This window comes from Phocoena phocoena, chromosome 15, assembly GCF_963924675.1.
Source record: "Phocoena phocoena chromosome 15, mPhoPho1.1, whole genome shotgun sequence".
Classification (NCBI taxonomy): Eukaryota; Metazoa; Chordata; class Mammalia; order Artiodactyla; family Phocoenidae; genus Phocoena; species Phocoena phocoena.
The window spans coordinates 86391769-86402675 of NC_089233.1; the positions used below are offsets into that span (position 1 = coordinate 86391769).

At 66.1% G+C, this 10907-nt stretch overlaps 1 protein-coding gene across 1 annotated transcript; it reads right to left on the reverse strand.

Moving 5' to 3' along the window:
- Positions 1–461: 461 nt before the first annotated feature.
- On the reverse strand, positions 462–9913 carry RBBP8NL (RBBP8 N-terminal like). The gene is given in 16 exon segments (XM_065893324.1): positions 462–643; positions 1386–1658; positions 1752–1987; positions 2934–3081; positions 3597–3723; positions 3822–3971; positions 4391–4495; positions 4768–5485; positions 6080–6246; positions 6500–6587; positions 6709–6859; positions 7204–7290; positions 7741–7853; positions 8170–8265; positions 8743–8785; positions 9853–9913. Coding segments are annotated over 16 exon segments (2745 nt in total).
- Between the last annotated feature and the right edge of the window lie 994 nt (positions 9914–10907).

Sequence of the window (10907 nt, forward strand, 5' to 3'; positions counted from 1 at the left end):
TCTGACGTGCGGGCGCTGGAGCTGTACCACCCGCCGGGAGCCCCAGGAATGGCCAGCGGTGCCCCCTGACCTCCCCCAGTGACTGAAGACGACACCGCGAGTCCGAGGGGAGAAGGCACCTGCCTGGGGTGGCAGGCAGGCGGGCGGTGCTGGGCCTTCAGCCCCAGACAGAGTCCTGCACGGCCGTCAGCAGCAAAGCGACCTTGAGTCTGGGGGGGGGGGGGGTGCCAGGTCCGTTTCCTCTTCTGTACCGGGACCCCCAACTTCAGAGTTGGTGGCTTCATGCTCAGGTGCTGCCTTCTGGAGCCCCCAGGAGCCCACCTGTGTCTTGGGGGTCAGGGTCCTGCAGCCACCTCTGTGCCACTGGCCTGCTCTGTCCAGCTGTGAGCCTGTGGGCTTACTTATCCTTCAGGTGGGGGACGCTGATTTCCACCTCAGGGTATGGTCAGGGTTGAGTGGGCTCAGCCCGGGGCTGTCACCAGCGCTGGGGCTTCCCGGCGGTTGGAGACCGGCACTTGCCGTGTGGTTTGTCCACGCAGCTGTGAATGCTCCTCCGTGGAACCATACACAGCACACGCATTTCTCTCCTCCGTGCAGGTGTTGGGGGGCGGGGCAGACACAGCCCTGGCCTGCAGAGCGCCTCCTAGCGAGCGGGAGGCCAGTATCATCATCGTGGATCAGGGCCCCAGGGCCTGGCCCTGCTGGCCAGCTGTTACCAGTAGGAGGACCCTGGCAGGTTGGGGCGGGGGCGGGCTGCCAAACTGGTAGCTAATAGTTAAGCGGATGTCAGATGAGGAAAATGAAAAGGGGCGGTGGGAGGATGAAGCGATGGAGGGCTGTTATTTGGTTATTGGCCCTCAGCTCCAAAACCATGCTGTCTGCTGCCCGATAATGGAGCTGGGCCCTGTAGACTTTTCTCCTGGGCCAATTGGCATTACGTTAAATTTCGGTGGTGCCGCAGGGACACGGTGGGGGCGGGGGGAGTGGGCGTGGTCTTCTTCCAGGTTCTGTGTCGGGTGGAAGCCTGGGTGAGCTGCCCTGTGTGCCCTGTGGCGGTGCAGATGGCTCACAGGCCAGTGGACCAGGGACCCAGAGTGTGGAGGGGCTCTGTGTGGGGCCTGGCGGACATCCCCTGTTGTGTTCCCACAGCCCTCCCCAGAGGCTGCCCTGGTCCCTGTAATGCTCTGCAGACGGGGCTGGTTTTGATCCTGCCCTTCAGAAAGGGAGTGACTTCCCATCCCTGGGCACATTCAAGAGCCTCTTGCGTCACCTGCCCAGGCAGGTGGAAGCCCAGATGACCCCCGACCCTGCCAGCTGCACACGCCATCCTTCATTACACTTTATTCTCCGGGTGCCCTGGGACCGGCGCCCCCTCCACCCCCCACCCCCGCTTCCGGGTGCTGCCGTCAGCCTTCCTGCGCCTTCACTGCCCAGCACCCGTTTGTGGGACTCCACGAGGGGGCGCCCGAGACCACTGCTCAGAGCTCCATGCCCCGTCAGGAATGGGCGGCCAGGCTCGCAGCCCCTTGGGTCCAGGATGCTAGTGGAGTTGGTGGGAGGAGGGGGCACTGTCCAGGAAGGGCTGCTTGTGCACAGCAGGGGTGGGGGCGGGGCGGGGCTGGAGCTTGAGCCGCCCTGGCCTCCCAGGCCCCTACTCCCTGCAAGGGAGCAGATGCTGGGCTGAGGGTGGCGTGCAAGACCATTTCTGAGATGGAGGGGTTCAGAAGACCAGCCTTCTTGGCCTTCCCAACCCCTTTGGATGTGGGCCAGGACCCAGTCCGCTACGCTGCTGCCGGGGCCGTCTGCTGGCTGGCGGCGTGGGCTGTCCTGGCCGCGGGCAGTCGGGTGGGGAGCACGGCTGGGCAGGCTGGGGTGCCCCTGGCTCTCTTCCCAGCTGCTGGTGCTGGGTGAGTGGCTGCCGTCCTTGGGGTCCCTCGGGCTCCTGGCTCCCCTAGGTTCCTTATTCCTCAGGACGGCTTCTTCGAGGCTGTGGGAAGTGGACCGAGATAGTGGCCTTGTGTGTCCTCTTTTGCAGCAACACTGGGCTCTCACCCAGGGCCTCGTGGGCAGTTTCTGGGAACTCAAGAGCCCACACTTGTTTGCAACAGCAACGGACACCAGGGCAGGGTGGCCCGATTGGAGGGTGAGCCTTGGGAATTTGGTGGAAGCACAGACCCTCTCCCCAGGTGTGATCCTAGAATCAGCCTGGCCCCAATGCCTCCCTTGCCACCTTGCAGAGGGTCTGGGACATTCTGGATAAGCCGAGCTCACGGGGAAATTCTCTCAGAATCCCCAAGACATGGGCTAGGTGCTTCCATGGGCCTGCCTCTGCGGCCACAGGGAACGGGCATCTGGTCCTTGAGACCCTTACAGGTGGGACCTGCCGAGATGCTGGGCTTCAGGCCCGTCTCTGATGCAGAACCAACTCTAGGTTCTAGGTCAGACAGATCAGGTTGGAATCCTGACCCCATGTACCAGCTCCGTAACCCTGGGCAAGTTACCCCATCTCTGAGCCTCAGTTTCCCCATCTGTGAAACAGTGATGATTCATCACTGGGCTGGGTCATGAGGCCCAAAGGCAGTAACGACTGGACGCTGTCTTGAACTGCTCCATGCACACAAGATACAAGGGCGCTGCCCCTGGCGCTGAGCCATGTGGCACAAGCTGGGCAAGGGTCCTGTCCTCACTGATCAGCCCTGTGGGTGTTGGGGGGCGTGAGTGCCTGCTGGGGAGGCCCTGCCCTGGCCCGGGTGGGTGGGTGAGGGTGGGAGTGGGCTTGACTCAGTGTGGAGGGTGGGGGTGGACACGGTGCACCCCTTCGGACCGTGCCCACCAGGACAGCTTCCAAAAATGCCCAGTGGGATGTGCCACGAGATCATACAGGCGTGCTGGCCTCCTCCACCGCTCACCCGGCAAACACAGGCTGCGGTCACCTTCCCGGCAACAATGGCGCATTGTGGCGGCCACAGCCCAGCCTGCGACGCAGGCCTGCTTGGACAAACACCAGGCGGCATGCAGTATCAGCTAGCTCAGGCGTTCTAAGGCTCTCGTGGGCGCCCGGAGGCCTGGCCTGAGCTGCCACTGTGGCCGGAGCAGGAAGTGGGAGGATGTCCTGATACCCGAGGCTGGAGCGGGGGGTGGGGGAAGCCCACAGGTACCACCCTTGGCGAGCACGTGAGCGGCCCCTGAACCCCCAGAGGGAACAAACACACAAGAGGGTCCGGGAGTGCCCACCCCATCCCGTGGGACTGGGACAGGGGGAGGGGTTCAGGACCACCAGGCCTGGGGGCTGCTTATGGCCCAGGATGCCCCTCCTCCCCTGTGACAATGAAGACGATACGACCGTCCTCAGCTGTGTCCCTGGAATCTCACGATAGCCCTGGTATCGCCCCCTTTCCAGAGGGAAGCAGGCTGGGGGTGAAAGGGCCAGCCCGCGAGGAGAAGTGCAGTCAGGGTTCATGCAGGCCTGACCCGGGTCTCTGTCACAGGGCTGCTCCGGGAGAGGCTCCAGGGCTGGCTGCTGGGCTCCAAGTAGCCAGAAAGGTGGGGTGGGGGCATCAGTGCTGTGGCCGCCCTGCCCAGCCCTGGCCGCCCACCTTTGCTCCACTGGTCTGAGGCCCGCTTCCTCTTCTGTGGGCCCCGCCCATGCTCCGTGGCGCAGAAACCCCTGGGTCCCTCGGCTGGCAAGCGCTGCGTGGCCCCCGCCTCGGTGCTCAGGCCCACCTGATGGGGTGGGGGTGTGGTCGTGCTGAGGACCCTCCCCGAAGCCTGGGGCAGCCCTGGTGCCCCCACCCCACCCCGCTGTGTGGCCGGGCACCCACCTCGCTGTCCGAGGTGTCTGGCTTGTCTAGCTCATCTGACTCCGGCCGCTGTCCTTGGGCTTTGCCGAGCTCTGCAGGACGCAGGGTGTGGGTCAGGCCGGGCTGGTGGCCTGGGAGTCTAGCGGAAGCACAGGCCTCTAACCTGCCGTACTAGGACCAGTGGCAACAACACTTCAGATGAGGAAACTGAGGCACAGAGGGACCGAGGAACCTGCCTTGGGGTTGAATCCAGGCCCAGTGTCTCCAGCACCCGTACAATGACCTCACCAGCTGGAGTGTCCCCTGGCTTGGTTGCTGGGTGACGGTGAACTCCCTACCTGCCCGGAAGCCCTAATTGTTAAGATGCTCTCCTTTCATTGCCTGTGGTCAGAAACATGCCCTCCCTGAGCCCCCAACTGCTTTCTGGGCCTGTAGGTGGGGGGAAGCAAGTCCGAGACCCAGGGTTTGGTTGGTCAGGCCCCGGGTGCCGAGCCAGGTCCTGGGATCGGGGCCCCCAGCTGATGCTGACCACCGCACCTCCCGCCCCACTGCGGCACCACTTCCTGCGTTCTCGAGACACCAGTACTCACCCTCACCCGGGTGGCCATCTCCATCAGGCCTTTGCGGGCAGGGAGGCAGTTCTGGCCCCCCTCTGTCCTCATGTCCTGGCCCACTTGGAAGGGGCAGGCTGGGGCCTGGGAGAGAATGTGAGGGTTCCTGGGGGGAAGCAAGTAAGTGACTTGAGTTCACATGAGGCAACTTCCCTGCCCTCGCCCGGCTCTGGGCGCAGCCTGCGGGACCCTGGCTGGGGCTGGAGGGTCAGCCGTCTCCCATGTGGTGTGACTCAGGCGGCCAGGCTCTCCCCCTGGGAACCAGCTGGTGGAACAGAGGGAGGAGAGCAGCCCAGGGCCGCTGGGTGCTCTGGGCGGGGCGCGTGGAGGCCAGGAACAGGGCTTGGTCCCTTTACCGTGGAAGGTGGAGGCTCTTCCACCTCTGCCTCTTCGGCCCCCTTGGTGCAGTCGCCGAGCCCCTGGACCCCAGACTGTGCAGAGGGCTCCACTCCCTGGGGTGGCTTGGGGCTGGGCGTGTGGGCACCTGGGGGGCTGAGTGATCCTGGCTGGCCGGCAGGCTTGGGGGCGCCGTCCCGGCCCCGGCCCCACTCCGAGAGGTCCAGGGGCTTGTCTGGGACATAGTCCTGTGTGGCCGAGGCCTCCTTTGCCCCGGGACTGCCTGGGCCTGCGGGCTGTGGGTGCTGCCCTCTGGGCAGGGCTGCCGAGGCCGCCCCGCCCCCGGGACCCTCGGAGTGGGGGCCGGCTGGCGGGGAGGGTGGCGCCTTCCCCGGCACTGGTGGGCCCCTCAGCCCGGCACCGCCTGCCCGCCCCCGCGCCCACAGCTGCTGGGCCAGGAGCAGGTGCAGCGCTCCCTCCAGCCGCGGGTCCCGCACGCCCGCCAGGGCGCCTGGCAGGCCTAGCAGACCCACGGGCTCCTCCCAGGCCTCTGCCTCTCCGGCCTTGAGGCCCGGGGGCTGGGGGCCTCTGGGGGCTGTGGGGGGGGCCTGGGGGCCGCTGTGAGGGCTCCCACGGGGCAGGGCCAGGTGGCGGTTCAGGTGGCAGAGGCGGTCAGCCTGGAGGGAGCTCTTTGGGGACTCACAGGGCTTGGCAGAGGGCAGAGAGGCCTGCAGGAAGCTGTGGGCGAGGAGGAGCCTGCTGACCATGGCCCACGGTCACCCCCGTTTCACAGGGAGGACCGGGGGCCCGGGGAGGCGAGGTGAGTGCCCCGGTCACACGGTGGGTAGCTAGGAGGGGAACGCCCGGGCCCCCTGGGCAGAGTTGACCTGGGGCCTGGGGGCTCTGAGGAGGGACCTGGCCACCAAGGCCTCTCCCTCTTCTGGGCGTCGGCTGCCTGCCCGGTCCCCTGGAGCACCCAGCCCACCCGTGGGCCCGCTGCAGCCCCGCCCCCAGTCTCCTCTCAGACGCTGAGAGTGGTCTCAGACCATGGTGAGAGCCTTTGCGTGGGCTCTTCTGCGGGAGCTCTCGGTCCCCATCTCCAACCCCCATGTCCCCCTGTCCCACCCTGGCCATTCAGGAGATGGCCACGTGGGAACTTTGCTATGGGCAGGGTAGCTGGGAAGGCCAAGCCAGGGAAGGGTGGGGTTCCTGGAGGGATAATGGGAGGGACTCCCCTGGGCTACTGGCCCCTTCCCCAAAGGTGGGACCAGAGTAGGAGACTGGGTACCCGACTGAGGCTGCTCCCGGTGGCGGCGGTGGGCTGGGCCTCACCTGTCCAGAGGGAGGCTGTGCTCTCCAGACGGGCTTGGGGGGCTGCTCCTGGGGGGCGGCAGTGGGGACGTCCCGTTGACGGAGCCCCGGTTGGCGGAGCAGGCCCGGGACCCTGGCCGCACCACGGCGATGGTCCCGTGTAGCTGGTTGGAGATGTGCTGGGGGCTCTGCACGGGGTAGATGGGTCAGCCTGGGGGTGGTTGGCTGCTGCCCTCTGCCCTTTTCTCTGTGCGACCCTGGGCAGGTCACCCACCCGCTCTGAGCCTTGCCTCCACCCATGTCACAAGGAGCTCAGGGGTCCCTGCTTGGCACGGGCCATGTGCGTGGCACATAGCAGGGCTGGCGGCTGGCGGCTGCCAGCCTCCTGCCTCGGGCTGCCCGGGGAGAGGAAGGAGTGGGCTCTGAGTCCCTCTCCCTCACCATGTCCGGGGCCCGGGGCTCAGGCAGGTTGGCACCTGGGGAGATTTTGGCTACTGGAGACGTCCCGTACCCCACCGGCCTTTCTGTGGGAGGAGAAGCAGAGGGTGGGATGGTTGCGAGGTGCTCAGAGGGGCCAGCTCAGCGCAGAGGGCTCCCCGGTCCTGGGGCTCCAGTCTCCTGGCCTCCCCTGCCCCCCAGCAGCCCCTCCTCCCCATGGACCCGCACCTGCGTGGCCGTCCTCCACCTCCTCATGGCCTTCCAGTGGCTTCTCAGTGACGGCCTTCCGGGTGCCCAGGGAGGGGAACAGCAGGGGTGACAGGGGTCCTGGGGCACCCTCCCTGAACTGGGGCTTGGCCCTGTCTCGAGAGGGGAGGCAAGAACAGGGTGGGTAAGGGAGGGCAGTGTCCCAGAGGCGATCAGAAAGGCCAGGACGCCCTCCTGGGGACCCAGGTGACCAGGAAAGACCGCCATCGTCGGCTCACACCGATGTCCCCGTGGAGCCCAGGCATCAGAGCTGCCGTGGGTGCTGGGGCCCAGCTCCGCTTCTAGGACCTATGCTTGCAGACCAGGGGAGGTCGCATCTGCTCTGGGGAGCTGGCCTGCGGGAGCCCCTCCCCTCTGCGCCGCGTGCCTGGGGCCCGAGGACGTGCTGGGCGCCTGCTGTGGCTGAGGTGTGCGGGGTGAGGGTTGCTGGACCCTGGTGCCTCCCCCCACTCACCCTGGGCCCCGGAGCTGCTTCACCTCCTCCTTCAAGGCGTCGTTTTCCTCCTGCAGCCGGGTCAGCTCGGCCGCTGCAGAAGGCGACGATTAGGAGGGACTGGGGGAGGGGAAGCAGGGCGGGGTGGGGCCCCACAGCCCCCAGGAGCCCCTCCTGTGCTGGCCCCAGCCCCCAGGGACACCCCCCCACCCCACCCTCGCGCCGAGAGGAAGGGGCGTGTCCTCATCGGCAGACCCTATGAGACCTCATGGCTCTGCAGGACCCTTCTCATCATGGGAAGGTGGGAGCTGAGGCCCCGAGAGGGCAGGGACGCCCCCTGCCTGGGTAACTGACCAGTGGGGGGCATGTGGGCGCCAGCGGGGGGCTTTGCACCATTTGTCTGTGAGTTGGGGTGTGGGTATCCCGCCCCACCTATGGCGTGGGCCAGATCGCCTCTTCCCCTTTCCCCGAGACCCCTCATCGGGCTGGGCGGGCCCTGGGGGATCGCCGGCCCCCACGGGAGGGACTCCGGGACCGGGCTCACAGAGTAGGAAGACATGCTGCAGGCTGTGGAGCAGGGAGCTCTCGAACTCCTGCTGCTTCTTCCTGGCCAGCTCCTGGGTGACCATGCAGCGGTCGCACAGGCCGGCCCGCAGCCTGCGGGGGTGAGGAGGCGAGAGGCCGCTCTGAGCAGGGAGCCTGGGACCCGCACCGCCCCCCTCCCTGGACGAGCCCTGCCTTTCCCAAAGTGTGTTCCGTGGAAGCCCCGCCTCACCCCTACCCCGGGGGCTAAGCGCTCCATGTGCCGTTGAGTTTGGGAAGGAACCTTGAAAATGCAATTTACTTAAGGCTCTGAGACGTCCTGCGGTGGTTTAGTTTATGCCGGAGCTTCCCAAACTCGTTCTCCGCAGAGCCCTCCTCAGCTTCCCTGTGCGCCCTGCCCCCATCGTGAGCGTGGTGCTAGGTGCCCCACCTGTTCTCCAGCGCCCGCAGGTTCTCCTTCAGCGCCCTCTGCTGCTCCCGGAGCTGACGGTTCTTGGCACAGAGCTCCTCCGCCCTCCGGGCGTCCCTGCGGGGGGAGGGGGGGGACGGGCCGCGGTGCGCATGTTGCTCTGCTGGGGCCCCGCGCTGCCCCGCCAGCCTCTCCCTGGCCTGGGACTGCCTTGAGAAGTGGGGCCTCGCAAGGGCAATGCCAGCACGCCCAAGCGAGAGCGTTCGCGGCCTCCCTGGGGACCCTGTCTCATCCATGGTGCCACCTGCAGCCTCATCTGTGCAATGGGGACCTGGGGAGCCGGCCCGTGGGTCTCCTAGACTCACGACGAGTCCTCCTGTTGACAATGATTGGTCCTGGAGGCGCCCTGCATGGACGCGGCTTGCCCAGCCCCCTGGAGGGTCCCTGTTCACTTGGACCAGAGACTCCCCCAGCCCCCAAGCCGAGCCTCAGTGTCTGCTTCTGCATCACAGCTGGTGGTAGTTCCAGGGCCCTGGGGCTGCTGGGGAGCCGCTCCCCTTCCCATCTGCTGGCCCAGGGCCTGTACTCACTCACCGGCACCTCTCTGAGTTCAGTTCCAGAAGCTTGTTCTGCAGGCCTGGAGGAGCGAGGAAAGGAGCAGAGGGTCAGGCCCGGCCGTGCTGCCACCCCTGCAGCAGAGCTGGGGCGTTTCCTGTCCCCGGTTGTCTGGCAGGGCCCTCTCCAGACGCCTGCCGCCTGGGTCCCCTCACTGACTCCCTGAGGTCGCCCCCTGGGCGGGCTCCCAGTCTGCACCTGCTGACAGCTTCCGCCCCCTCTCCTGGCTGCCTGGGTCCCGGTCCGGGCCCAGCCTCTCCCCTCCCTGGGGTCTCTGGCTCTGGTGTCTGTCTGGAGATGGGGAGGGACCCTGATGCTGGGAGTGACCAGCTACCTGGCCAAGTCCCAGGAGGAATGTTTTTTGGGTGCTGCCAGAGTTGAAATAAAATGGGCCCTTGGGCGAGACGCCAGCAGACCCCCTCTTCCCCACCTCACTGTGGTCTGGCTTGGGCCCTAGGCTAGCCCAAGCAGTCCCTGCCCCTCTGGGTCTCTGGGGGAGGTGACCCAGGCCCTCTCGGGCTTCAGGGTGTGAGCACTCTCACAAAGGTCTCGGGAGGGTATGGCCCGGGCACTGGAGTGAAGGGAGTGGTGTGGCTGCAGCCCTGTTGCCGGCGGGAAAATCGGACTGGGCAGACCTCAGCCTGGGTGTCCTGGAGGGGAGCAGAGGGATTTCAGCTCAGCGCCCTGGAAAGCTCTAGACAGGCCTCTGGAGCCTTGAGATCCCATTGCTAGTAGGGAAGTAGGTGACCTCGCTTTTGGAGGACACTGAGGTCCCCACCTTGGGAAAGGGGCCGGTCTTGGCCAGAGCTTCTCGGGGTCTGTGACCAGGCTGGCTTTTGATTTTTGCTCTGATGCTAGCTGACCATTCAGTGACCACCCCTCCAGGGCTGCGATCGGAGGGGCTGGTCTGAGGCTGGGCTCCTGACCGCTTGCAGCTCTGGGCTCTGGGTCAGGACTCCCCTTCTGGGCCTGGAAGGCAAGGTCCCCAGGTTTGGCGAGATTTGGAGGCGATGTGTGGGAGCCCCCCGGCCTGGCTTTGGCCCTTAGACTGCTGTCCGGGTGAGGGTTTGTCCATCCCGAGACGCTCACCCGTGATCTCATTCTCATGGACGTCCTTCAGCCGGTTTAGCGACTCCATGAAGCTCTCCATGGCTTCCCGTGGCCGTGGCCCTGGCCCAGGCCCCTCTGTGCTCCAGGTGTAGGGGTGGCCCCTTGGGCTCTACTGCCCCTCCATTTCCAGCCTATGGAGCAGAAAGTGCGGAGACGGTCACATTAGCTCAGGAAGGGCCTGTGGGATGTAGGGTCCAGCAGTAGCCTGGAGAGGAGGTGGGTGCCGGTCCCAGGGTGTGTGGGGGTCCTGTCTTGTGACCACCCACTGGGCCATGTCCATACCTGAGGGGCACATAGAGGGATGGGACATTCTCGCTTAATCTCAACTCCCTAATCCAGTCCTCACAGCAAAGCAGATGCCTGAAGACGCCAGCTCCCGCTTGGTGCTGGGGCCACGACGGTGCCTGTGACGCGTGTTGACGAGGCCCCAGACCGGAGATGCCCATGCCTCCCCGCAGCCAGCGGATCGGTCAGCCAGGGCGCGTTCATCCGATGGGAGAGCCCACTTGGTGGGGTCCAGGTGCCCGCAGTGGCATGGATGGCCCCGTGGGGCCATGGCGGGGGCTTTGGGGGCCGGCTGGTTGTTTCCCCTGCAGGAGCTGGTGACTGTGCATAGGTGGAACTCTACCCAGCCGCCCCTTGTGGCCTGGGCCCTTTTTCCTGCCTGTGTTTCACCTCCATGAAGTGTTTGCTAAAAATTAAGAGTGTGGGGTTACGAGCCTAAGCTGGGAGCTGGACAGTGTGACCACCGTGAGCCCTGGCCCCTCTGAGCCGCGCGCTCTTCCTTTGGGCGGTGGCCACGGTGCCTGTCTAGGGGGCACTGGTGAGTATCCTGCAGGGTCCCATGGGGTCCAGCTCCTCGGAGCTGGGTGTGAGGCCGGGGCTCAGCCCAGCGACAGCTTCCTCACCATGGTGCCAGGCGCCACCCTCCACCAGCCGAGAGCCCCTCAGTCCTTGTGGCAGACCTCTGGTGGTGGGTACCGAGGCCACCATTGGCCGCCACTGTCCAGCTCTGTGTCACCATCTGTCACAGA